Source organism: Falco rusticolus, chromosome 9 (genome assembly GCF_015220075.1).
Source record: "Falco rusticolus isolate bFalRus1 chromosome 9, bFalRus1.pri, whole genome shotgun sequence".
Classification (NCBI taxonomy): Eukaryota; Metazoa; Chordata; class Aves; order Falconiformes; family Falconidae; genus Falco; species Falco rusticolus.
The window spans coordinates 40,156,588-40,184,384 of NC_051195.1; the positions used below are offsets into that span (position 1 = coordinate 40,156,588).

Below are 27,797 nucleotides of genomic sequence, written 5' to 3' on the forward strand. Positions count from 1 at the left end.
CTCCTTGCTGCCTCTTAGCTCAATTTCTGTAGACCTGAAGGAGAAAACCCCCAGGGAGCCACGTGCTGCTCTGTGTGCATGCTCCCCTGCAGCAGACTTGTATCTCTCTAGGAGCCATCCTGCTCACAGCATCCTGTACTGATCCTGGCTCCTTGCAAATCTGCTCACCTGTGAGGCTCTGCTGAGCCCCCAGCGAGGCTGGGCTGCCCTTCAGGTCCCACATCTTCTCACCTCTTCAGCCTGACTCTCTGCCTGTGTGCCCCATCGGTGCCCAGCCTGCAGCCCACAAGGTTAATGCCCTCCTTGGTGCACGGAATGGAGCCTGAAAGAGCAGGATTTAGTGCTGATTTGGGCTCCCAGTGCTTGTTCACCCAGCCCTTACTAAGTCTGTGTGCTTGACAGAGCAGCATCTGTTCAAGTACCTGGGTGTGCAGGCAGTGATGATGTGTTGAAGACAATCTTATTTCTCCGCTGCCTCCAATTCTCTGCACAGGTCCAGACTTCTGTGTCGCCTCTTTCTGGCTCCCAGGGCTGTGCGATAACTTTGTGGTGGTCTCTGCTGGGGTCACTGATGAGCACTTGTCCCAAGAGGATGGGTTGTCTCATCCCTAATGTCTGTGGAGCATCAATTGGTGTTTATAGGTTTCCCCTAATTTGCAGTGCTGGATTTGGCCTGATCACCTAGAAGCCAGGGGCTCTGCTGCCTGCTCTTGGCCGCATCCCATCTCAGCCCATTCCCTTGCTGCTGGGGGGAAAGTCGGGTGCTGCTCCCAGAGCTGTGGTGTGAACTGGGGCTGGTGTTAACATGAGCTGCTGCTTCGTGGGGAATTTGTGAGCTGTTGGCTCCTGCTCCTCTCCTGGGGCATGTGGGCCACTTGCTGTTTGGGACTCTGGGATGAAATCCAGGTCTTGGAGAAGTTGTGAGGTGCCACCATGACATCAGGTGAAGGTGGCTCTGTCATAGCTGTCGGGTCCCCTGCCCATGGTGCTTGTCTAAGGCAGGTGGGGAAACCACAGCGGCCAGCAAGGAAAGAGCCATGTCCCTGTCACACACGCAGACATGTCTCTACTCAGTAAAATATTTATTCCTCCATTATTTCACAAGAGTTGTTTTTACAAAAACCTTACAAAAATTTCCAAAACACAGACATGCAGAAGAGGAGAAAAAAAAAAATCCACCGTGGATCTTGTTACAAGTAATTGAAATGTACAAATAGGAAGGGTGAGAGGGAGCTTAGATTACAATAATCCCTCTGTCCTGCTACCCCTCCATGGGTGCAATTTGTATCTTGTCTTGGTGAATCTTCAGCGCTGACTGACAAGCTGTGATAAGCTGTCAAGAGCACGGTGAAGGAGGGGCCTAAGATTAGGAGCAAATGTTTTCAAATATATATATACATATAGATATTTAGTGAAGAAATATTTATTCCCTGCTTTTTTTAGGTTTACAGAAACGGCATCTGCAAACTATTAAATGGGTTTATTTTCATTAATGCTCTCAAAGAGGCAGTGACATTTATATCCCTGTGGTTTCATCTTGTATAACCGAAAAAAGAGCCCTGTGCTTTCCATGGGAATAGGAACACCTCCTCCCCAGCCCCCTCCTCCCGCCCCAAGCTGCATTTCTCATGGCAAATGATTTGATTCACAGTGGATCCATCTTCCCCCCAGCCTGGCATGTCTCTGTGGTGTCTCACTGTGGCATGGGGAGCTGTGTGCTCCCTTTCTGGCATGGGAAATGGTGGAGGATACTGGCCCTGGAAATAGGGGTGTGGGGCACAGGGTGAGTATTTAGGGTGACTTTGCTCCCTGGATGAGGTGGGCAGTGTCAGTCAGGCTGTGCCCCCTCTTTGCCCGCTGTGCTTGAGGAGGAGGCAGCTGTCCCCAGCTGGGAGGCTGCACTGTGGGGAGCAGAGAAAGCTGGGGCTGGGGGCAGGATGGAGGGGCTGCTTCATCCCTAACCAGAAGAGATGTGCTGCTTTCCTGGTTCTACCGCCAGGTCTCCAGCTCTGGGTGCTGAGTGAGTCCCCCTGGGCAAGAGCTGCCTGGGGTGAAGCTGAGGGTCCTAGTGCTGCAGCCACTGGGTACCATGTACAGCTGCAGTGTGAAAGGGAGCAGTGGGAAAGGGAGAGGATGCTCCTGGGAGCGGTGGGGACTTGGGTGGGCACATGTGTAGTTGGAAAACTTTCAGCCTTGGTGTCACACACTGGAGGATGTTTGTGTGGAGGAAGAACCTCAGCAATTGTTGTATTAATTCTCAGATCTACTGCTACAGTCCTCAGTGGGACTAAGCCCTTCTAGGCAAGAAGGGCTGGTGTCTTCTCCATCCAAGCCACCCACCTGAGCTGGTGGCTCTTTGTGGTGAGTGAGGAAAGGGTGGTCTGGTTCCCAGAGAGCTTTGTCCACAGGGTAAAACCTCCATCACTCCAGCTCGTCCCCTGGTGCTGTGGTATTGGTAGGGGAAGGTGAAGGGTGCATCTCTCTGTGGCTCAGTGGGCAAAGGACTGGGGCAGTGCCAGCCTGGGGCAAGGCTGCACACCCTGTGTCCATCCCCCTGCACATCCCACCTTGCAACTTCATTAAGCTGCACAGCGGGGTGGGACAAGAGGGAAACCATTTCCTTTCTGCAAAACCAAAAAAGCCCACCCCCATGGAGTCAGCCCCAGACCCCCACACACATCTGTGGAGCTGCCGATGGGGAGGCTGTGCCTCCGGAAGGCAAAGCCTGCTTTGCCGTTGGCACGAAGCACTGGGAGCCGCCTACTCAGCTGAAACCCAACAGCTTTTTCCAATTTTCTCTTTCCCTGGGACGGTTCAATGACCTGGGGCTCTGCAGAATCGCTCACAAACCCACCAAGGCAGGGCAACAGTGCCTGCCTGGGGATCAGCAATGCTCCCCCCAGCTTGCAGAAGAGCTCACAGACTCAGAGCAAGTCTGTGCAGATGCTCCAGCCCTCCTCACTCCTCTGGGAAGGAGGAAAGCCTGATGCCATTGACATAGGCAGCTCCTAGATGTAGGCAGTGTGGTGTGCAGGGGGCTGGCTGGGATCGGCTGTGGCAGGGGTGAGCTGTCAGCTTCCCAAAGTCTCTCCCAAGCACCATGGCTGGGGATGCACAGAGAGGTGAATGTGCGGGTCTGCTTCGGCACGCACGGTTGAGCGCCGCGAGTCACAGCCTGGCAGAAAGGGGGGCTCTTGATCCTCCCACTGCTGCGCGCTGTCCCTGCGGGAGGAGAAGACCCAATAACTCTTTGGCTCTCTGGGTGAGATACCCAAATTGGTCAAATCCAATAGTCCAAGATCCTCCCATGTTTGGAAGCAAATTCTTGTTTCCTTGGCAAGTCTGTCTGTCCTCGAAGAGCGTGTGGGGGGTATGTGTGTGTATATATAGCCTTTTATTATAAGGGTGCGCGGAAAAGCAAGTTTCTAACCAAGTTTGCTCCATATGTGGCTATAATTATGTGCCACTCTGTCCTGGGACTGACTCTACCTTCAAAAGGGAAGAGGAGAGGAGAGGTGCTGACACATTGGATGAGTGGCATGTGGGTTGGGCAGGCTGCAGATTCGTCCTGGACTGGCACAGGAGCTTCACGCTGTATCCTGGAATGAGGCCATGAGGTGGGCTTTGCCCTGGTCAGTTCACAGTTGGCACCTGGTTCTGATGAAGGCTGAACTCTTTGGCTTTGAGGCGCAGACTGGCAATGCTGTTGGCCATGTTCACCCCTTGGGTGGGCGTTGCAGTCCCGCTGGAGCTGTAGGAGGGCACAGTGCTGTGGGGAGGGAGCAGGAGAGGAATGAGGCATGGCCCACGAAGGAGTCCCCGTGTGCCATGCAGTCCTGCTGGCTCCCCAGGCCAGACTGGCTGTCCCCTCTTAGACAGCTCCCACAAGAGCAGTCAAGGCTTCAGCATTTTTATGTGGCTGGATGCACATGGGAACCCCTCAAACTGTGCACCAGGAGGCCCTGCCTTGAGATTTTGGACAAGACAGCTGGACATGGAGAGCTGGGAACCAGAAGGGATCCATGCCACCTCCTATGCTGAGATGTGGGAAGGATTAGCATGAAGCTAAATGAAACTCTTGTGAGGGCCAGGGGCCCCCCTCCAGCCCCAAAATGCATGGAGGCAGGGGAGCCTGTTCAGTGGCGGGCAGGGGATGCTCAGATGGGGCTGAAACAGGTTCCCAAAGCAAAGCCGGACAAGCTCCTTTTGGCCCCATAAAACTCCCCACGTCCTCAACAGCAGCACAGGGCTGCGCTCCCATGGTGGTGGGCTGGATCCTGGGCAGCCTGTCCTGTGGCCACATCCTCCCCAGCTTCTCCAGCACCTGCACCTACCTGTACGGGGAGGTGCTGGTCCAGGAGAGATACTCCGGGGTCAGCGCGGTGGGCCGCGGTGCCATGGGCTGCTCAATGGCTGCTTCTTGGCTGTAGGATTTGAGGAGTGATGCTGATCTGTTGGCCAGCATTGCCCTCTCATTACGGCGAAACTTGGCTCTCCGGTTCTGAAACCACACCTGTGCAGAGAAGGAAGGTGGTCAGCGAGGACCCGGCGTGAGCAGGAACGTCCCAAGCATCTGTCCTACTGATCATAGTCATGTGCAGGATGAAATGAGAGAGCGGACAGTCCCTGCTCTCACCGGCCGACAAGGCAGAGGGTGTTGTTTTCTCCCACACAAACCTTTGCTCACCTGGACTCTTGCCTCGCTGAGGTTGACTCTTCTCGCCAGCTCCTCCCGCACAAAGGCATCGGGGTAGTGCGTCCTCTCGAAGACTCTCTCCAGAGCCTGCAGCTGGCTGCTGTTGAAGGTGGTGCGGTTCCTCCTCTGCTTCTTCTTCCTCTTGGCTCCGCCACAGCTTGGGCTCAGGCTCTCACCTGTGGGGAAAGCACAGAAGAGGCCACATGAGAGCCAGACCCCTTTGAGACCCTGAAGACCCCATATGGGGACCCAGCCAGGCTCGAGTCTTCCTAGGGGCCTGCACTGCCCTGCTCAGTACCAGCTGTGCTCCCTGTGGGCACCTGGGACTCTGTGAGGAGCAGCATATGTGCAACCTTGTGGTCTCCATGAGAATCAAAACCTATTTTAGCACCTGCTGGAGCTTAGGGCTAAACCTAACATTTGCAAAGACCTGTGGTGGTTTCACACCTGGCTAAAGCCACCTGGACCTGATTTTTGAATGCCATTCTCAGTGGATTCTGGGGCAGCACTTGACCCAAACTGCTGGGACTGCGTCTCACAGCCTACCTGCAACAGGGACACATCCACAGGATGTCTGGGGCTTGGCTCTTACTAAGGGTTTAGGTCAAGTTTTCATGGATGGCGATGGAAATTCAGCAGCAAAACATCTCTGAGATGTAAGTCTTGGCTCCGCCCTCCAGCACCCCCTGAAGACCCAGCTGTGGCACATCCCCAAGGTGACACAGGACTGCAGCTGAGCACCTGCTCATCCAGCCCTGGTCTTTGGAGCTAGGAACAAATACCACTGCATCTTGCAGAGCTCAGACTCTGCAGTGTTTATTTCTGGCTCCGCTGGCTCATGGAAACATGAAGCTGAGGGTGTAGTTTGGTTTCTCAGTATTGATCTTGGGCTTTCAGCCAGGTTGAGATTAATCTCCTCTTTGTCACTAATATCATCAGGTTTGGATAAGTTTATGAAGTCTTTTTCTGAGATACCCAGTCAGCTGCCTGCAAAGACTTCACACGGAACACGTCTTGTTGTTCTTCCTTACGGAGGTACTGGTTAATTATTCTTTCAGTTAATAGAGCATCTGGATCCAATCTGTACCTACTGGTGGGAAAGTATTTTGGAATTATTTGAAATGTTAATAGTTGTATGACATTCTGATTCATAGTGGGGTTATATTGGGGTTTTCTGCGCTATACCATTGCAGAGGCTGTGATGGCAGGAATTACAGCTCCCTAAATATGCTCAAGAAATAAATACTTGCTAATAAGCTATCTTGATACACTGCACATATTTAATAAGTTTTCAGATGATACTTGAGCAAGTAACAATCTATAGGAAGGGATATTAATTTACTCTTCTGCTTCAAGACACCACCAAGCTGTTGAGGAGGAGAAAACTATGGGTTCCAAAATTTTTAAGGCCAGAAAAACCTTCTTGGACCTTAATTCTGAATAATTCCAGCCATGAAACCTCCACCAAGTTCTCCATCAAGTCCCTAAGGGCCCTTCCTGCCTCATATGCCACTCCCAAGGGCTGTCCCATCCTGAGATGAACCCTGAGGACCAGAGAAACCCAAAGAGTCTGCTGGAAGGTTGTCCCTGGGACTAATCACCTTCTGTCCAAAGCAAGATTCAAGCTCAAACTACTGCAGTTTCCTTACACCCTTCTCTGAAAACCATGCTGCTAGCTGATGCCACCAACAGCATTCCAGTACCAAACATGAGCCAGGGCAGGGGATGCGGCAGAGGAGGAAGAATTAAATGTATTTCCATTACTGGCAGTGGCCTCCTGGAAAGAGCAGATGACTTCTCTGGTGCTTTGCTACAGTGAAGACCAGTGCTGGGGCCTGGGAGTGCTGAGGGCCTCCAGCACCCTGACCTGTTAAGGGAAGGAGCGTTGCGCTGGAAGGACAAAATGCAGGGATGTGGATGTGGGACCTGGGCACCACCACCAGCCCTGTTCCCCATCTCCCAGGCACTTGCAGGGATGCTGCATCGTTTTGGCCATGATGGGGCCAAACTGCTGGGACTGTGGGAAAAGGAGAGCATCCCTGTATGGGAAGGGAAGGAAAACGATCTACCTCCCAGGGCCTTGCTGCAGCTGCCAGCATTTCTCTGGGTCTTCTATTGTGCTCTAGGTGCATTAGGACATTGGTTGACCATCCCTTCGGCTGGAAACAGCCTGTACTCTTGTATTTGGGACGTGGCCTTCTTGGTTGGGTAAAGACAAGACGGATGGTGCTGTGCCTGAAATACCTGCAGGTCTGAGGCCCTTTCCCTGGCCAGGAAACCACAGGCTGCCCTTCACTGCTGTTCATGTTTAAAGGCTCACAAATAAAATTCTCCAGATTCCCTCCAGCCCTTGTTCCTGCAGCTTCAAATGTTCTGCCAGTCTCTGCTTTCCAGTTGCCCCTTTTAGTTAAACTCCTTTTTTGGTCCTGTTTTCCTTCAGCAAGCTAATGCACCGCTAGATTAAAATACATGAAGTCCAGCCATGGAGTTTTCCGGGGCCCTGGGACTGAAATGGGAACCATCCGGCTGGGAAGGAGCTACAGGGTGTGACAGGGTGACAGACATTTCCTTGTGGGTTTATGGCCACCCCATAGGGCTTCTAGGGAAATTATAAGATAGGGCTCAGTTCAAAAAGTGCCATCACCAAGGGCACCCACTGCCCTCCCCCCTTTAACTGGCAAAAATTTCAACAGAACCCTAGTAAATGTCTACATAAAATTTAAATCCCTTTTGGTTTTGTCCTTGATTTAAAATCTGGCTGTAGGACTTTTCCATAAGTGATGGCTTCTCTCACCCACTCTAATTTGGCTGAAAGCAAGGAGGAGGAGGAGAAGTTTCTCAGATTCTCAAACCAGCTCTGTAGGATCTGGCCCTGTTTCTGGCTGGCTTCTATCTCCCCAAACCTATGCAGGCAAGAGCTAAATGGTTGTGGGATGCAGCTGGTGCTGCGCGATTCCTGAATGGGGCTGGCAGGTGTGCTGGGATGGAGATTTAAGACTGGAACTGGGTCAGGATGCATCCAGGTGCCAGCAGTTCCTGGGTACTTGGACAGCTGCAAGCCCTAGACCATGCCTGGGTTGGGGCATTTTGTTCATCCCCTATTGCTGGTTTTAATGGAGGGACCTTCTTCTGCACCATAAAATCCTGTGCAATGCTCCAGGGAGCTTCTCAGAGGATGCTGGTGGCCAAAACCCCTTCCCCACCTACTCACACCTTCCCTAAAGCATGCTGTACTCTGACGTAGCTCAGAGCTCCCCAATCCCCACCCCCAACCCTTTGCTTTCCAGCTCAGTTATCTACTACGTTAATTTTCACCCTCATTTTCCACCCCATCTCTGCACTGCAGGAGTGCACCACAAGCTGGGGTGCTTGCCTGGGTCCTCAGCTCCGCTCAAGGATGAGCCTTGGTAATGGATCAACACCTTTTCCCCATTAGCTCCGGAATCACAGGCTTGTAGGACCAGATAAATGCTACCCTAATTGCTGGTGGCCTGTCTGACAGGTTTACAGTGTGCAAAGTTAGGCCAGATCGCTTCTATCAGAGATGCTTTAATAGCCCCAAATCCACTTTCCAGAAATAAGGATCGCTAAGCACTCTGTGGCCCTGGAGAAGGAACAGGGAAGGGGATGGGTTGAGTCCCCTGAAGACTCCCTGCCATCTTGCTGCCACCCAACTGCAGGAATTTGGTTTAACCAGATCTGCTGACACCTTGATGGGAGAAATCAAAAACCAGTTCCCTGACCCGATGGGCTTCCAGGAATAAGAGTTTGTAATTGCACAAAGTTAAAACCCAGCTTGCTGTTGTCCGTCTTTTGCCCCAAAGCAGTGCTAGGGATGGTTACGGAGAAAGCCTTTGTCAGTTATATTTTGGGTTTTTTTCTGGGGCACAACTGGAGGTATTGGCTTGATTGTTTAACCCCGAGGTCAGAGGGGACTCCAGAGCCATCCCCCTGCCATCTTTGCCTTCAGTGTATTTATCTTCCACTGACTGCAATTTCCGCTAAAGGGGAAAAAAAGTTTGCAGTGGAAGGGGTAAAATGGGGGATAATGTTACTGAAGAACAAAAGATGACATGTGGGGGAGGATGAGGAGAGGGAGGAGCAGGGGCTTTGCACAGAGCAGCATGGGTCCAGTGCGCTTCAACAAAAAAAAGCCAGTGTGTTAGAAAAGACACAAGTCTTTTTTATCTCTGTGATGTGGATGAATTTTGGGGTGCTGGATGCAGCCTGGGTGACCTCCAGCCTCCTCTCTGTGATGCCCAACTGCAGGCAACGCTGCCTGCCTGAGAGCTGCGGGCAGCCAGGGGGCCGGCACTCTGTCCTACGGCTGCTGTGGGGTGCTGGGGCTCACCCCAAAACCCTCCTCTGTGCAGGAATACTGATGCTAGCAAGCCTGTGCTGTGCTGTGCTGGGCCAGACAGCTGCCCTGCCACCGAGAACTGGGGAGTGACTGGTCCTGCCTCGTTCGCAAAGGCAACAACCCCAGTACTGCTGGGTCAGAGCTGTGCTGGTTCAGCTCAGCGCCAACCAAGCCCACTTCTCCAGCTCTTGACTTTCCCCTCTGTGCTTCTCTTAGTTTTCCATAGGAAGGACTCAGTGGGTTTCAGCTGCTGAAGCTCAGGTGCTGGGCTTGCCATGAGGGGACCCCACACTTGGCAGGGCCCCCAGCCTCCCACACAGCAGCCACCGAGTGCTGTAAAGAGGTAATTTTCACTAGATTTCCACCAAGACTTCAGCTTCGACTTACAACCTCCATTAGTAAGCGATAAACGACCTCTGTGCAGCTGTGATCCAGACCTAACCAGCATTTAACATCCCAGCTGCTCACAGGTCTGAGCCCTGGGGACCACAACATCCCCAGGCAGGGATGCTCTGGCAGGACAGCTCATCCCTCAGGATGGTTTTCAGTGGTGGGCTCCATTGCCAACAATGCTGTTTCCCACTGTGGGGCAGCTCCCCTCTGGACTCCCAGTTTGGGGGATTTCTTTGCAAAATACTCATCCCAGAGTGCAGTGTTTGCCTAGCAGTGTCCTTGTGACCTGGATGGTCATCTCTGCTGACTGTAAGCCACTGTCTCTCCCCTAGATGATGCTGCAAACCACCCCCCTGCGTGCACTGCCACATCCTGAGATAGGTTTTGCTGGCTCCAGCTCTGATGCTTGGCTTTGGGGTACAAATACCCCCCTTTTTCAGGGCCTGTGCCAAGAGAGAGCAAGTTCAACCTTCTCCTGCAAAAAACCCAGGCTACATCTCCTCCAACGTGTTTAATTTTCCATAGACCCTGGAGCCCCAAACAGTTTTCTGCCGTTAAATTATTTCACGCTTTCCATTTATTTGCAAGCAGTTTGCCAAAGACCTTTTAAGCTTTAAATTTTTCACCCCCTCCCCAGCCAAATGATCAAATCTGCCTTACCATTTACTTCCCTTCTCGGCCTGGAATGGCATTTTTTCTCCCCCTTTTTTCTTCTTGGGTATAATTTAAGGGTTGAAATAGCCTGGAGGGAATTAGCTGTAAATTCTTCCTAAGACAAATAAATTCAACCCTCTAAGTTTCTACGTTTTTCAAAGTGTTGAGAGACATTTTGGGTTTGTTTTACTTGAAATAATGATCATGGCATATCTGACCCTCAGGCTGCAGCCGGCTCTAACCAAATAAATAGCTTTTATTAATTAAGGTTTATCCTTAACAAATAAAACCCCAATTTGATCTCGGCCGGCTGAATTAGCAAAAATAAACAACGGGTTCTCTGGGCACTTGATGTGGATTTAACAAATTAACGCTGGACCTTCATCAGGGAAGCCGCAGGGTGGTGGAGGCCTTTTACAGCCAAGAAATCCTTTGGAAAAACAATGTCTTTCGTTTCTCCCATGGTCTCTCTTGGTAAACATGTGGACTCCCTTTATACACTTGGGGGAAGCGAGGAGAGCTCTGGCGATGATGTCCGCCAAAGTTTCATGTGTAATTGTTTAACTTGTTCCTCTAAATCATGCGATGGGGAGGAAGCATTTCCCTTTGAATTGTGGCAAGCAGTGTTGGAGCAAAGATCTTGGGTTTGGGAATTGCCCCTCCATGGTGTCCAACAGCTCCGCCTCCTTTTTATCCTATAACCTTCAGCCGAGACACTCAAAGCTGAAGGGGTGACATGGGGGTGCATGGGCAACTGAGTACGGCTGAACCCCCTTTCCAGCAGCTACTGCCAGTGCTGCCCTGTCTTGGAACACAGCAGGGGACAGTCTGGGAGCCCCGGGGGTGTTTACCTGGCCACACTGGGGCTTTGCAACACGAAGGGATGGCAGGAGGGATGCTCTACCAGCCAAAGGGGAGCTGGGGGCTTGTCCCTGTTCGCCAACGCAGGCTGCACAGGGTTTGTTGCAGAAGCAATGGTGGAGGGTGCCTGTGTCACTACAGGTCCTTAATCTCCCCGAACCATCTCGGGAAGCCCCGGGGGGGCTGAGAGGCAGCTCAGAAGCTGCCCCTCTGTGCTGGGTCACCCAGCTGAGCTGCCTTTCCTGCACGCACCAGTGAGCCCAGCTTGGGTACACGGGACCAACAAAACATTGCAGGTTGGGGGCAAAACCGTATCAACGTAGCTCCGTTTTCTGGGTGGTTTCACCCTGCTACCCAGGGGAGAAGACCCCTGGCACCACCAAGCCCTACGCGCCCTACCTGTCTTTGCTCAGTGCAATGCTGGGACATCCAAACCCATCCTGGGAACAACCTGCAGGCACAAGGGACTGGGTGTCCCTGGGGAATGGGGGCTGCCAGCCCCTCCCTCTGACCTCCTTGTCCCAGGCCATTGCTGCTCCCTGCTCCCCTCCAGCCCCAGCCTCGTGAAGACCCCAGGAATGCCGGAGGCTTGGGGGGGGGGCGGGACTGAAACTGGGGGGGTGTCCAAATGTGCTGAGTCCGAAGGAAACTTTCTCAGCTCAAGTGCTGTACATGAAAAATTTAAGAGAGGGGCAAGTCTCAGCTACTGGAGAAACATTACAGCGAAATGTTTCCGAGGATGTTTCACCTCATTAATTGTGAAAAAACTGAAACGCTGACACGTTTTTACAGGCTGCCAGTTTTGCTGGGGGAAAAGTGTCTCTGTTAAAAAGGAGCAGCAAAAGCCTGGACCAAGAAAGAGGCCAAGGCTGTCCCGGGAGGGCCTTAGCCTGTGCTCACTGACAGGCAGCAGCAGACTGTTTTATGGTTATAGAACTGCTGCTGCACCGGCCAGAAACCACCCAGTGCCACGGTTTGCTGCCCCTGGCTGCACGGACACTCAACTTTTGGGAGGCCTCTGCCCAGAGTGCTGCAACCCCAGGGATGCTCCATGCAGAACCTGAACCCCCGAGCCCAGGAGGCTTTTCCCCTTGCACCCCCAGAAGCTGCAATTGCTGCTCGGCAGTGATGTTAGGGATGGTGTGTGGTGCCTGAGCATCCACTGCAGCATGTCCAACTGAAAGCCTGAGCAAGCCAGGAAGCTCCTGGAGAGCCAGCTGAGCCAGCAGCATCCCTGCATCCCAGTGGGGATGTGTCCAACCTGTGCTTGCAACCCAATGGCAGCACTGAAGCCTTTTTTTGGGTCATCCCTATCTTTAGTGCAGTAAACACAGTGAGAACATGATGCTTAGCTGGGTTTTGGGACCAGAAGGAACCTGGAAAGAGGAAGCCCCATGTCACAGGACACTGCCTCTCTTAGGGATGGTCCCAGCCCAGCAGCAGCCACCAAATTCACTGGCAAAAGCTGTGAGCATGTTCAAAACTGGCTCTCCAGCAAGGGCGGCAGTGATTTATCTGCTGCTAAGCCCAAGTACACAAGAGGGAGAAGATCAGGAGGTCACAGTGAGGAGGGGAGGAAGAGAGGGGATGAAGGAAGAAGGGGATGATGAGAGGGAAACCAGATGCTGGAGAAGGCAGGTGAAGACCTGGCCAGCCCAGTTGTGTGCTGTGATTCAGAGAGGATGCACTGAAAAGCTGAAAGCTGGTGAAATCCATGGGGCTGCAGTCATCTGCCACAGGTAAATCCCCAAGGCTTTGTCATGCTCAACACTCCCCAACACTCCCTCCTGCCCCGGCTGGAGGCTCACACACAGCCCAGTGCGGCGCTCACCCAGTTGAGGCCAGGCCCCAGGAACAGTGTTTTGGCATGGCCAGCTCCTATGTCAGCAGAAGTGTTTAATGAATTAATTGCAGCTGCATTCCCTGAAGGAGGAGGCAGGGTTGGTGGGATGTCATCAAGCCTCAGGAAGGGGCTGGGGAACATCTTTGGCTGTGAAGCTCAGTGGGAGAGGGCTGAGCGGTACAAGAAGTTCTGCCCCCAACTCTCCTAGGTGGCTGAGGGAGATGGTGCCATCACCTGCCTTTTATCTGGAGTGGGAACTGCCTGCCTGTGGAGAGACCTTTAGAGAAGGGGACTGGGGCAGACCCCACTGCCAGGTTCACCAGCTCTGGGATGCACCCCAACATCCTGGCCCCAGCCTCGACCCTGTGGTGGGATCCAGACCACAGATCCTGGCACCATCAGCATCCCCTGAAACAACGGATACAGAAACAGCCTTTAAAGTCTTGCAGCAGTTTTGGCACCCGGTGCAGGACTCAGTGAAGCCTCTTGCTACCCTTTCCCAGCCACCTGGCTCCCACGCACCCTGGGAGCCAGGGCCATTGTGCAGGGCCACAGCGATCAGACTGCCTGGCTGTGCCTGCAGATGAGTGGCACCAGCCCAGAGCATCAAGCCTGGGACCCGGGGTGCCGAGCACATCCCTTGGGCTTGATCTGCAAGTGAAAAATTCCCTCCTTTGGCCATGCCCATGCAGCGTGTGACCACAGCCTGGCAAAGCACTTTCAGGAGCTGCCAAGAGCACCCTGTGCACACGGACGAAGCTGCAACCACAGCCTGTCACAATGGGCTGTCCCGGCTCCAGTGCCGCCATCGCCTCCATTGTGTCAGGTCTCTGCAGGGATGGAACCACAGAGGAGCGGAGCAGCAGGTGAGCTGGGGTGCTGCTCCCTGCCAGGTACCCCAGTTTCCCCCTAAAGGATGGCAGGGTGAGGAGAAAAGCCTCTTGGGACAGGTCTGTTGTCTGTGCAAGTCTGCTGGGGACAGTGGCACTGTGGCAGTGACAGCTGGACACTGCAGTCGGCTTTGTGTGGTCAGGGTCTGGGCAGAGTCTGGCATCTTCACTGCCTGCAGCAAGGGAACATGCAGCTCAAGGGGGTTCACTCCCCTGTAGGATCCCCCTTTGTCTAGGGGCCAGGGTCACACAGAGCCTCCAAAAACTCAGCCACAATGGTGCTGCTCTGGGATGTCCCCTGCAAATGCCAGAGGGAGAGGAAACAGGGTAGATACAGGGATGTGGTGTGTGCTGTGCCACAGCTCCCAGCATCGCCCAGGGGTGCTCAGAGAACTGTGTCAGACCGAAGGGCTCCTTGAGCAGATGCTCGCGGCCATGGGGCCAGGGGTGGCAGGAGCCACTTGGCCGAGCAAGCTGAAGCCCTCATGGCACAGCCAAGGGCCTCGGGGAAAGGCACAATGGTAGGTTTGAAGCACCAAGCCGGGCCAAGTACAGAGTGGCACTGACTGACGGGAGAGCAGGAATTTTAATTTTATTCTCCCACAAATCTGCCAGCCCCCACGGCAGAGGCCTGGGGACCAACAAAAGGCTCTGGCTCTCCCCCAGCCGCCGCTGGCTGGGAGCATCCCTGGTGAGGAGGCATTCACCAGCAGGGGGTTGCTTTCATCTCCCAGCCACGAGACCTTCTTGGAGTGGGACAAGACCAGTGCTTGGGCTGTCCTGCACCTCACACTGCTGTAGCACCCCAGGATGCCCCAGGGGACGAAGCCCCTGGGTACCTACCCAGGACACAGCCTCCCTGCTTTCCCAGCACCGGTTATGCCATGCATTAAAATAGCTGAGCATGGAGAGTGGCAGGGCTGGTGATGGTTAACAGATGTGTGAATGGGCTTCTGCAGTGCAGGGAAATGGCCAGCCTGGGCTCCATTGCCAAAATGCTGGGGTTTGGGTCAGCCCCGGGCACTGCAGCTAAGGGGTCTGGGCAGAGGGGATGGCTACGGTGGCCCCCCACAGCCATTGGCGAGTGGGATGCAGGGACAGGTGATGCCAGGATGGACAATGTCAGGACAGACAGACCCCACTGTCCTGCGTTGGGGCTGAGCACAACAGATGTTTCTTCTCTCCCCATACTGCAAACATTTTAGGCACAATTTGGTGCATCCCTGACGCAGCTGCAGAGATACCAACATTGCTCGCACATGGCCACCTGTCATAACAGGTGACATGATTTCTCAGCAGGGCACCAGCCATGTGTAATTAGTTAACGCTAATGAGACTTGTGCAAGCACCAGCCCTGAGAGCAGCACCCGCCTGCACTTGCAAAGCTCTGCTGAAAACTCAGCTTTAACTGCAAAGTGGGCTTCCCCAGGGGCTGGGAGTGGGACGGGATGATGGGTGCCTCAGACCATCACAGTGTCAAGAGCTTGCTGGGACTGTTGCACAGTGTTTAAAACAAAAGTAATCAGCCAGAGCTGCATAGCAGGAATGCTGTGTAGAGGGCTGGCTCCCAGCCAGGGACCCCTGGCATGGCAATCCCAGCCTTCGTCTCCCCCCACCCACCCCCACCCCCAAAAAAGGTGGTTTCTTGAAATTTAATAAGCAAACGCCCATACCAAGCCAGCCCCAATGGCATCTGGCACGGAAACCCAACACCAGCCCACGAGGTTAAAGCACAGACCCCATCACATTAGGGTCACTGCCAAGGCGGAGGGAAGATGACAGGCAGGGACCAGGGGGAATGGTGGGAATCCCCACGGTGTCCCCTCCTGCTGCCTCCTGCCACCACCCCATCTCCCCTCCCTTTTTTGAGGCCAATTGGGTGTTTTTCACACTGAGGCCAAGATGCCACCTAGCACCCATTTTATCAGTGAGCGCCAGCACCTGCTGAGCCTGTCCCACGGCTGTCAGCCAGTGTCCCTGGGCCCTGGGACACCAGCACATTTGGCCAGGGTGTGGGATGGTTGTGAGCCCCCAGCTGGGACCCCATCCCACCACTGCTCTAAGGAGGACTCTTGTGGGTGCCTGCACGCACAGACGTCCTGGAAACCCTTGCCAGCAAGCAGCATCGCTGTCCTCCTGTCTGGTTTTCATTTGAGGTCGGTGGCCTCTCGCCAAATTTATTGTAAAACATTCATTTTAATAAGTGGCTCGTATTTTGTTTTTTTTTTAAACCCAGCCTGGTTAACTGTTTCCAGGTTAAAGCAGAGCTGTGCGTGGCGGGGACAGTGGGAATGGAAGGAATCAAATGGATGGCGGGGACAGTACAGCAGGCAGGTTGCTGGGGGCAAGTGCCAGCCACAGGCAGGACACCAGGTGACACCTTGGAGATGCCAGGGTAGGGGCAGCTGCATCGAGGTCCCTCTTCTGCAAGCCCAGTCGAGCTGAGACCCTCATCCTCATCACCCCAAGCTTTCATCCCCTTTGGGTCCCCAGGGAGCCCAAACATCATCTTGCCACACTGGGGACCATGATCCCAGCACCCAGCTGGCCAAGGCCCCCAAAATGAGCCAGGAGCAAAGTCAGGGACATGGTGGCACTGGTGGTTAGGGTCCCAAGGTGTGGGTCAGGGACCTCCAGGTGCTCTCATATAAATCCCATTAAAACTTAACCCTCAACGCGTAACCAACCAGGTTGTGCTGAACATGCAAAGGCCTTTGCAAAATGGACAGTGCCTGGTAGTTTAGTTTCGACATTTGTTTTAAGTTTTATAAACCTCTAATACTAATAGAAATGCTTCAGTGTCTTTTAATTTAAATGAAAACAGTTATTTTTTTAATTTAAAAATTCCCCTGAGGTATTTACAACCCCCAAATTACAGCCATGTGGCAAGCCCAGCTGAAAAAGTGAAACTTGTGAGGAGGGAGTGTGGTGGCCACCCTGGCCTGAGCCTAGCCCAGCATGGCCCCGAGCAGCACCGTGCCAGTGGCCATCCCCACATAACCAATGTCCCCTCCACAGCACCCCACAGACGGACTCTGCTTCACACCTTTTCTGGGGGCACAGGATCCCAGTTCACGGGGCAACCAGTTCCCCACACTGCCAGCCACGGCTGTCCCCGGCAGGACAGCATCCTGCTTTCCTTCTGTCCTTCCCTCTCGCTTCCCTTCCTTCCTTCTCTCTTTCCCTCTCCTGGACCCACAGGAGGCTGCTGCAGGCAGAGGCAGGAGCAGCCCTGCAGCACCGGTGGGTTTGGTGATAGAGCTGTCCCTGCCCATTACCCCATCCCACACCCTCCTCAGCCGTGCTGCTGTCGGACCAGGCTTTTTGCTCCCCACTGCCCGCCCAGCACTGTGTATGGGGTCCCCTGTGTGCTCCCCTGCAGCATCACTGCTACTCCTATCCCCAACACACCCCTGTAGCAATGCAACACGCCTCCCCGTCCCCAGCTCCTGCAATGCCCTGCACAGCTCAGGGTGCAATGACACACACACACACACTGCAGTGCACTGGGCAGCTTGAGGTGCAGTGCAGTCCCCCCACCTAACAATGACCAACATGACCTGGGATACAATGCAATTCCCCTGTGTGACCCAGGGTACAATGCAACACTCCCTCCCCCTGTAATGCCCTGTACAGCTTGGGGTGCAATGAAGCTCCCCCCATACACATATTGCATTGCTCTGTACAACTCGGGGTGCAATGTGGCTCCCACCCCGCCCAAGCAATGTGCCACATGGCCTGTGGTACAATGCAGTCCCTCTGCATGACTTGGGGTGCAATGCAATCCCCCCCACACACACACTGCAATGCCCTGCACAGCTCCAGGTGCAGCACAACCCGGCCCCACCAATGCTCTGCACAACTTGGGGTGCAGCCCGCAGCCCAGGGCAGCACAACCTGCTGCGCCAGCCCCTCTGTTCCAGCTCTGTAGCTGGGCTGCTCTCCGCAGCCCCCAGGCTCAGCTCCCGTGCCTGTGAGGAGGGCCTGGGCGCTGCCCCCTCCCCAGCGCCCCACTCGCACCAGCGCTGCCATGTGCTCCCCGGCGCTCCCCCGGCTCCCCTGCCATGTGCACTCCAGTTTCCTTGCGTGTGAAGCCTGCAGCCTCTCAGATTCAGTGGCTGGAAAGGATGGCGCCTCTCCACATCTGGTTCAATGCGCGAGCCTGGCGCCTGGCTTAGCCACAGTCTCCATTCAGAGACACACAGACTTTAATAGACTCATACAATTCTTCCTGATCTATCACTGCAGCCACAGCTGAAAAGCTGCTTTATTATATGCACTCCAAAGGGGGATGAGGAGGGAAGGGGAGGGGGCCAGCAGCCCGCTCTCTGAAGGCTCCCTGCCTGCCCGGCGTCCCCCCAGGACCTGAGCTGCACCCCTGGCCCTGCCCTGGCTCTCAGGGGCTGCTGGCCCCCCAGCCCTGGGGTGAAGGAGCAGCACGGCGGCCTTGTTACACGTCCTGCCCAATTAATGCCTGCGGCCTCCCGAGCTGCTGTTTGCACCCCAGCAGCATGCACAGATGGGGCAGTTGCCAGCAGAGCTGCAGGGAAGGGGGGTGGTAAAGGGGACTCCATCTGTCCCCCTCATGTCCCCAGAGGGGTGTCACTGCCCCTCCGAGCTGGGATAATTTCCCCCAGCCCCTCCGACATCAGCATCCCATTTAACCCCCAACTCTCTACTAGGGGACCCGCAGCTGGAGCTGCCAGCATGGGCTGTCCATGGGCAAGGGGCTGCCAAGCAAGAAGGAGCCGGACCCCCCTGCACCCCCAGTAATGCCCCCAGCAGGTCCCAGTGCTGGGGCTGGTTTTCCCAGGGGAAGCACAGGGCAGAGAAGCATTCCATGAGGGTTGCTGAGTGTGGACAGGACATTTCATTACACTGCCGTGGGAAGTTTTTGGAAAACATCGCCTGCAGCCATGTGTCCCTTGGGCGGACACAAATATTGGGAATGCCTCAAGGGTGAGGGTGGGATTTTTTTTTTTTAATTCTCAGAAATGTGGAGGCCTACAAAGCAGTTCTGCCGTGCTGGAGCAGCGCTGGCCAACAGGCATCAGAAAACCACCTTGAAATTCCAGATCAGCCCTTCCTCCACCAGGTTTGCTTTCCCCATTCTTCCTGACTCAGCTGGGCATTGCTGGCCCTGCACAGGCACCAGGACTGGGCAAGGGACAGCTGCCTCTGCCAGCCACACTTGCACCCTCTCCCAGTTGCTTTTTCCAGCCAGCAAAAAAACCTGATCTGCATTAAGCCTGGTCTAAATCCTTGCCCAGTCCCAGCTCAGCCTGGCTACAACCTACTGCCTCGGCATTTTAAAGGATGCCCTGAGCCTGCTCCGTGGCTCAGGGATCCCATAGTGGGGGATAACTCCTTCCAGCTGCTGCTTGCACTGCAGGGAGGGGACGAGGTGCCAGCCTGTGGACATCAAGCCTCTACCAGCCCCAAAGCACCCAGAGCCCATCCTGCCTCAAACCTCATCCCTTCAGCTCAACGTTTTTACAGCTCGGGGGGGATAACTCCTCATGGTTGAAAGGAATCAGCCCCAGGAGAAGGAGTGATCAGCCCCACTCCCTGGGAGAGAGGAGGGTTTCTAACGAGGCAGCCTCAAAGCCCCAAATCATTTCATCAGCCTCCCAGCTACAGACACACACCCAGGCTCTCTTAAAATGCTGATTCGTTGAAATTCACCCATCTTGGCTGCGCTGAGCCGAAATTTCATATTTTTCCTGTGAATCAGCCCTGTTCCCTGAAATAACAGCCCAAAAGGACAGGGGAAATAGTCTTGCACTGAGCTGTTCCTGGTTGAGCTAGACATAACAGCCCCAGGGGGAACAGGCAAGGTGTCCCCATGCCCAGGCACCCTCCTGTGCTGGGGATGGCTGTGCCACAGGGGTGTCTGAGCTGCTGCTGGGGCTTAAAGCACATCAGTGGGTGCTGCCAGGGCTCCCAAGGGAGTGGGGCAAAGCCCAGTGTCCCCCTGCTGTCCCCTCCAGACCCTGTCGAGCAGTAGCTTTTGCAGCTCTGTCCCATGCTCCTGCACCCTTTCCCTGCTGGAAAGTGGGGTGGGAATGAGCATCCTTGGTGGCGATGCCTTTCAAAAACCTGGCTCACTGGGGGTGCTGAGGGGAGAAAAATCCCAGCAGCGAGAAGTGGGGAGGAAAGTGATTTTCCCGGCCTGGCTAAAGCTGCTCTGCTCTCAGGCTTCCCCAGCAAGAGGGGACCCATCTCCCCAGGCCCTGATTTGGGTTTTTTTTCTCTTTACCCTCTGGCAGCAGCTTCTCCTGGCACAGATACAAACATGTGCAGGGACCCCACAGAGTCCTGCAAATGCTGCAAAAAATGTGCTGGTAGGTCTCCTGCACCCCTGGGGAGGACTCTGAGCAAGCAGGGCTCCTTCCTGGGGCTGCAAAAATCCCCACTTCAACCCAGAGCCCCCTGAACTGGGGTGGGGGAGCTCAGAGCCCAGCTGGATGTGTTCAGCCCATTTGGGTACAGATTTTCCCCAAATTGGAGCCAGGTGCCACCAGTCAGTAAGAGCCTGACTGTACCCCAGGGCACACAGCATCCTTCCAGCACACAGGGAGAAGCAAGATGGTGAGCAGGTGTCACTGCAGGAGGAGCAGGATGGTGAGTGAGTGTCGCCCTTTGGAGCTGGAGGGCACGGAGAAGCACAGAGTAGTGGTAGCAGGGTGAGCCCCATGCCAGAAACCCCGTGAGACCTGGGGTCTCCCAGCCATGACCCCCACCCCAGGGTCCCTCCCTCCCTCCCTCCCTGCCTGTGCCTGGCAGCTGTTTATGCTGCTCTGGCTGGTTTTGGCAGGCCTGTGACCTAACTCAGCCTCTTGTCCTGCCTGCACCATAAGAAAAGCACCACTCCCTGCCCAGCCCCCCCCACCATGGCCGTGGGTTTTGGATCAGTGAGACCTGGGGAACCAGTTTCTCCTCCTCTGTGTGATAGGGGACCACCCGCAGGACAGTGGGTCCCATGGCAGTGACACAGGGTGAGAGCCATGGTGGCGGGGTCCCCAGTCAGGGGGGCCGAAGCCTGCCTGCAGGGATCACACTGCCGGTTCGGACTGTCCCCTGTGCCCTGCAGCAGCCCAGGGGGGTGCAGGGTGGGGGGTGGGTCCCTCCCCTAGCCCCTTTTTTTCCTGACTGGGATAGACCAGGCTCCCTGTGCATGGCTGGAAACTGTCTGGGTGAGCCAGAACACGTCAGGCTCCCCATCCATCCCTTGCCTGTTGCTGGCCTTGCACTAAGCGCAAACAAACGTGGAGGGTTGGGAGGTGGGCTGGGGCAGGGAGCTCCCACCCGGATTAATTGGCATTTACTCAATATGCACTGATGGATGCTGTACTGGGGACCTGCTGGCATCATGCAATGGGCAACTGCTGGTCTCGGGTACAAGGCCTGGCTATGCTGTCCCCTCCCCTCTAGACCGTCCCACTCAAGCAGCCCCTTGAGCATCATCCTTATGTGTAAAAAAAAAAAAACAAACACCCTTGTCTCTGTGTCTGCAGCCCTCAAAGCCCTTCAAGCAGGGGGATGTCCCCAGGCAGGCACTGGGGACAGTGAAGGTGGCATCTAGTTGCAGAGAGTCATGGCTGTGCAAAGATGGCTCCTGTCCTGGTGCCACCCATCCTGGCTGTGCTGGCCTTACAAGGACTGAGATGGTTTGCCTCCCCCGTTGCTTTGGATGCCACTGTTCCTGGTTCTACCACATGGAAACCATCCCCACCAAGGACCCTGCAGAAGGTCTGCCAGCTTGGAAGGATGCCACAGACAGGGGCTCCTGCCCCCAGGCACCCTCAACTGATGCTGTTTTGGGGACCAGTGAGGGACAACAGGTGCTGTAAACCCTGCACCCCAGCCTTGCTGCCCACTGGCGGGTCATGTCCCACCCCAGCACATCCTAATGTCATCCCCCCAGGCTGGGGTAAGCAGTTCACAGTGCCACCCCAAGCAGCAGGGACCCCAGCTGTCCCATCCTGTGGGGAGACAAAAGCACAAGAGCCTTTCCTTGGAGAGCTGCAGCCAGGTCCATCAGATGCTTCTCAAAGCCTCTTCCCACCAATGAGGGCTGAGTCAGGGTCCCAGCAGCCCTGTCCCTCCCTGAGCAGTCATCCAGAAGCCACAGCAAGCCTCCTAGCAGAGGAGTTTGGGAGATTTCCAGCACTTTTGGGGCCACAGAAAGCAGATGCATGCTGGAGAAAGGAGTGTGACAGGTCCAGGGTTATGAGGCAGGGGGGTCTTGGCTGGCTCCCCATGCCCATGGCCCAACCTTGCTGGGCCCACGGGTTTGTGTTGCCCTGAGCTAGGCACAGGGGGTCAGCCACAAGTCAATGATGCTGAGTGTAATTGCAGCCAAGCCGTGTACGTGCACAGATGTCCCAGGGAAGGCAGATCCCCACAGGCACATCCTGGCCCTTTTTCAGCAGTCGTGGTGTTACAGAGCTGCCTCCTGCCCATGCAGCCAGGAGGGCCAAGGTGTCCCCGAGCTGTGCCCCCCATCCAGCAGGGACAAGCAGCATTTGGAAAGGCAGAGAAGCACAGCCGAATTGTGTCCCATGAGCCAGGACTAGCAGAGCCCCTGAGCTGGGCCACCATGGGGACATCAGCTGGGATGGCTCTGCCCCACAGAAGGTGCCCAAGCCTTGGGAGCAGCAACAGGGCTGCTTGGGGCAATCAGCCGCTGCTTGACCCCAAAAGCCAGTCCCTTCCCCTTTTCCATTCTGTTACCAGGTCCCTGCCCCTCCCTGCCATGCTTCTCCCTTTTCAACTGCTTTCGTTTATGAAATTAAACCAAAACCAATTTCCTGTAACATCATCTTAATCCCCTCTGCCCCCTCAGGTGTAGCCTCTCCTCTCACTCCATCACTGCTCTGCTCAGCATTCCCACAGCCCCAGCATGGGTCAGAGGGTCCCTGTTGCCCCGGGGGGTGAGGAAAGGGCCCCAGAAGCTGTTCTACAAATGGGATGCCCAGGGGCCACCAGATCTCCCCATGCCATCGCCCAGTCCCGTTGGCTGCAGCCAAACGGGCAATGCATGCATGCCCCATGCTGGAGGATCCCCTTGGAGGGACTACAGTCCTTCCTCCAAGCCCAGCTGTGACAAAAGTGGCTTTTTTGAGTTTTCAGCCCTGAAGCAGCCGCTGGAGCCAGCGCCCGACTCCCTCTCCCATCCCCAGGCGGCACCAAAAGTAAGTTCATTGTTTGAAAAGCCATCAGTCAAGGCCTGCTGGCTAAAATTACCCTCCTGCTTTATCATCTTGAGAACATTAAGGGCTGTTGTTAACAGATGTTTCGCGTTACACATTATTTGTTAGTCTAATGAAAGGAGGTGAACAAGCTTTCAAGACCTCAGAAGTTGTGCAGAAGGTTTTCGAAGGGAGACTGCTGCATGGCTCCAGGGGAGAATGAAGTTGACTATGAGGATGGGGACAAGCCTGCACCACCCTGTTGGCATTTCCTCACTCTCGCCTGGCTTGTGGGATTTCTGCCTCTTAATTTTGGGGTGCCATGAGAGCAACACGTTGCACAGATATTTGTACTCATTCTCCCATGTGGATGCACTGGGTGCCCTCAGGGCCACTTTGGGGCTGGGGCCAAGGCAGGGGCTGAGCAGCCCCCTTGGCTGGAGAGGGAGGCGGGGACAGCTCTGGTCCTCGATGCCAACAGGAAGGGATGTGCCAGGGGCTGCTCCTGGAGGAGAGATGTGCTCAAGGCCCTGGATGTGGGGTTGTCCCCAGCCACCCGCCCCAGTGGGGAGGACTGTGGGCTAAGAACGGTGAGTAAAAGCAGGAGGGGGTTGAATCCCCCTCTGCAAAGAATAAAACCCTACCCCAAGTTTCTCTGGCTCTGCCAGCCTCTGGAACAGAAGCCTCCTCCTGCTGCGGCCACCTGGGAAAAGGGAGAGGATTTTGTTGAGGTTGCAGTCTGCTGAGCACAGCCTGGGGCTGCCTAAAGCAGCCCTGTGCCAGCTCTGCCAGCGTGGCCCCCCAGACCACGGCAAGACCTGCCCGGCGGAGGGGGTGCCAGCAGCATCACAGCAGGCTCGGGGCTGCTCTTCCTCCAACTCACCAGTGCGATGACCCTGATAATGGCTTCCCAGGCAGAGCGCAGAGCCACACCCCGCAGAGAGACACTCAGGTACTGGGGCCCATTTGCATTGATAATAAACCCACTGCCAGTGACCTGCAGGGCTCCAAACTTGCATCTGGCAGAAAAAGCCATGATTGTGAAGAGGAAGATGAGAGAAAATGCTGAGAGATTTTTTTTTTTTACTTTAGGATGCCAATAAAAGATAACGTTACCAGTAAAAGTTCCTCTGCTGTCACCACACTGATGCCGAAAGCATCACAGATGTGTAGCAAAATGCTGATGCTTGCAAAGGCAGGGCATTTGCCTGGTATTTAGGGTCTCCCCATCTCAGTTTAGGAAACTGCATCCCAGTTAAGGCAGTGGCAGTGGGTAACGGGTCTCACAAGCTGATGTTTGCATGCACACAGGATTTCTTCTCTGTTTCCTTGCTCTCTTGCCTACTGCTCCCAGCTCTCATCACTCAGGTATTTCTTCCTCCAGGTGAGATCACAGGGAGAAATGCTTCCACTCCTGGATGGGTTGTCAGAGCATCCCAGATGCTGCCGGTGTCTTCATCCCTGCAACCTCACTGAAACAGGTGCTAATGGAAAATATCCCTCGTGGTCCAGCGATGCTAGGATCAGTTGGCCAAACCCCACAGGACCTCTGCCCCAGGAGGAATGGGCCTTCGGGGTGAAAAATGGGCTTGTGGGGATCAGCCAGCTCCCTTTCCTCTCTCTCTCTCTCTCTCAACCTCTCTCACTCTGGTATTTCCATCACCCCCAGTTCCCACTGAACCTCTTTGGGGTGCAGTAGGAGCTCAGCAAGGTGGGTAGTTTCTCTGCTGTTTTGCAAATAGGCCTGTGAGATGAGCTGGCTGCTGCAGGCTGGGCTGGGTTTCCAAAAGCTGCAGTGATCCCACCATGGCATACTGTCCCCCTGTATAGTCCCATCAGCAGGCAAAAACCTCACCACAGTCCCAAAGGCATTGCGAGAAGTACAAATAAAACCCAAGGGAAAGGGAGAGAGGATGGGAAACAATGCCAAAAATACCAGATACCATCCCAGAAAGCAGCATCCAGCCTCACCCACCCCTCAGCATCCCAAGCAGAGGCTCAGCAGGCCTTCTCCATGGAGGACGGAGGTTGTGCAGGGAGTCAGATGTGGATAGGAGAAAGATTCTTCAGACCTGCACACAATGTGGAAGCCACGGGAGGGGACAGTGGGGAGCACCCTGTGGGGGAGGGGGGTTCTTGCTAGGAGCCCCTCACCACACGTCTTGGGCAGCCTCTGGGGTGAGCTGAGCCCCTTCACTGGCACAGCTTCCTGGGTGGGCTGGGCACCCCGGCCAGGTGCGGATTAAGCCCTCGGCAGGGCCGTCAGCACCCCAGGGCTGCACCCCAGGGGCTGCAGAAAACAAGCTCGGGGTACCAAAGTCCAGTCGGGAGGCACATTTGGGGGATGCCACTTCGCAGAGTGCCCCGGGGTGGGCACCAGGGCCCGGGCCGTGGGGAGGTGTGGTGGGGCTGCATCTCCACCCCATGCTCCGCACCCCCTCTCCTTCCCCATCCCCATCTCCCCCCCGTGCCCCGAGGGGACATTCGGCTCCGTGAGGGCTCTGGGGGCTGCCGGGCGCCCTCGGGCCGGAGCTTTGCCGCAGGGACGGGGCGGATCCTCCTCGCCCCCCGCCCCAGGCACGGGAGCCGGGATGCGCCGGGGCCTGCGGAGCGGCGCGGAAGGATGCACGGAGCCCAGCGAGGGCTGCAGCCGCGGAGTCCCTGGGCAGGCGGGGTTGCCCCGGTAAAAAAGCGTTAAAAGCTGCCAGACCGTGCACGACGAAGTCGGGTCCCGGGTCGATCCCCGTCCCCTCTTCCAGCCCCGGCTTTGTCCCCGCCGGCCCGTCGCTGCCGGTGCTACCGGCCCGGAAACGTGCTGCGGCGGGCGCCGGGAGAAGACCGCTACGTCCCGGTCTCCACGGCCCCGCCGGGCCGCCTCCGCTCCCCGGGCCCGGAAACCCAGGCGGGGAGCCCCGGGGGAAGGGGGGGACCCCGTGGGCCGCGCAGCCCCGGCGCGCCGGGGCTGCCCGGGACCGTCCAATACCCGCCACCTCCGGTGCCGGCGGGGAGGCAGCCGGTGCGGGGTCCATGTGCCCTCTCTCCCCGGTGCGGGGTCCCTCTGCCCCAACCATCGGAGTGTCGGCACCCCCGCAGCTCGCCCCGACGGGGGTTACCCCTCGCCTCCACCCGCTATCCCGGTGCCTCCCACCCCGTCGCGAGGGGATACCAACACCCTTTTTTCCGCGGTGCCCGGCGCTGCGCAGGGGCACCGCGGTTCTGCAGCCCGGCCTGGGGGACGCCGGGGGCACCCCATCCCCAGAACTGCCCCGCACCGAGGGGGACCCACCCGGGGCGGCGGGACTCACCGTCCTGGGGCGCCGCCTCACTGCCGCTGCTGCCTCCCGACGGCTCCGGCATGGCCTTGCCGCCACCGGCGGGCGGGGGACCGGCCGGGGGGGTCCCGTTCATACCGGCTGCCACCTCCTCCAGGTCGAGGAGGTGGCTCACGCTGAAGTTTTTCCGGCTTTGAGGGTTTTCGGGCGGCTCCGGGCCGCGCACGGTGCCGGGGGCGAACGGCTTGTCCATGGCGAAAGCTGGCGCCGAGTCCATGGCTCCCACCCCCAGCCCGTAGCCCACCCCGAGATGCCGGGCCGCTCCCCGGCCCCTTTCCCCTTCCCCCCCCCCCCCCCAAAAAATATAAAAAAAATTTAAATAATAATTTTCTTAAAAAGGGGGGGGGGGGGGAAATCACGGCTGCCCTGTGAGTCCGGCTCCCTCCCCAGCCCGTTCCGCCTTGTGCTGACGTCTGGGGAAAAAACCACGCTCCCAGCCCAAACTTTCTTCCCCAGCTCTTTGCTCTGGAGCTGTTCAAACAAACGCCCCTGTTCCGAGCCGAGCGGGGCGGCCCCTCGCCCCCCCCCCCCTCCCCGGCACGGCGACCTGCCCCCCTGCCAGGGGCCGAGCACCGCCGGCAGCCAAGGCGCGGAAAAGGGGCGGGGGGGGGGGGGGGCAGAGAGGGAGGGAGACCCACTGTTGCCCCCCTATTACCCTATCCACATCATTTCCCCCCACCAGCCTGGCTTTAAGTGCTTCTATCAACAAGTGTAAGTGGCTGCGCTCCGGGGGGGGGGTGGGGGGGTGGGTGTAGGGAAGTAGAGGGGCTGGAGAAACTCAGCCCCAAATGGGGCTTGAGGGAAAGGTGACCTGCAGGTTAGCGGGGGACATGGCCCCCCTCCACCTCCAGCCCACCCCTCCACCCCCCACCCACCCACCCCCGGTCCCCATCAACCCCAGAGCAAGGTCACCTCTCCTGGGAAAAGCCTGGCTCTCTCGCCTTAATGAGATAATTATGTCCTGCACCACAGTTAAAAACTCATAGGCTGCTTCCCTTGGGCTCAGAAAGAAACCTCCCTAATGAAAACCAGCCACCGGGAGAGGAAAAAGGAGTTTTCCCTCTTTAAAAATTATATATATATTTATATATATACACATATACGCATGGAGGTGGTGGTGGTGGGAGGGAGGGAGGCAGACCCAGAGGCTGGGGCTGGTTGCTGGTGTCCGGCGAGGGCTGGCCGCAGGGCGATGAGCAGAAATCGAAGAGGTTAGCGGTTAGTATTTCTTCCCCTCGATTCCAACGTGCTCTCCTGCCCGCCGCTGCAGGCACATATGGACAGGGCTGCGTGCACGCAGGATTCGACGTGAAATCTCGGAGATGGGCTGCTGCAGCCCAGCTCTGAGCTCATAAACATCCCTGCTCCAGCACCGCCGAGGGAGGCAAACCCCTGGCTGAGTTATTTTAACATTTGTCAAAAGCTTTTCTTGTGCTCTCTTCCCCTTCAAGTCAGAGGCGTGCAGATTTTTAATCCAACCAGCGCTGCCAAATCTGATCTTCCTGATAGGGAAGCAGCTTCCCAGAGCTCTCCGGCTTGGAAGGGGTGTAGCTGAAGGCAGATTTTGGCTCTCT

The 27,797-nt window shown here is 56.1% G+C and overlaps 1 protein-coding gene across 1 annotated transcript; it reads right to left on the minus strand.

Annotated features, from left to right (window-relative positions):
- Positions 1 to 371: 371 nt before the first annotated feature.
- Positions 372 to 26,441, minus strand: PRRX2 (paired related homeobox 2). The gene is made up of 4 exons (XM_037401230.1): positions 26,197 to 26,441; positions 4,688 to 4,872; positions 4,335 to 4,513; positions 372 to 3,769 (listed from the first exon to the last, which is right to left on the minus strand). The coding sequence occupies exons 1-4, from the start codon at positions 26,438 to 26,440 to the stop codon at positions 3,634 to 3,636; spliced, it is 744 nt and encodes a 247-aa protein (XP_037257127.1). The 5' UTR covers position 26,441; the 3' UTR covers positions 372 to 3,633.
- Between the last annotated feature and the right edge of the window lie 1,356 nt (positions 26,442 to 27,797).

Bases quoted from the DNA above. Each gene is read 5' to 3' on its own strand.
- PRRX2 (XM_037401230.1), bottom strand. From the start codon at position 26,440: ATGGACTCGGCGCCAGCTTTCGCCATGGACAAGCCGTTCGCCCCCGGC. The intron at 4,514-4,687 runs GTGAGCAAAGGT...TTCTCTGCACAG, and splicing joins TCAGCGAGGCAAGAGTCCAG to GTGTGGTTTCAGAACCGGAG. The intron at 3,770-4,334 runs GTAGGTGCAGGT...CCCTCCCCACAG, and splicing joins ACCAGCACCTCCCCGTACAG to CACTGTGCCCTCCTACAGCT.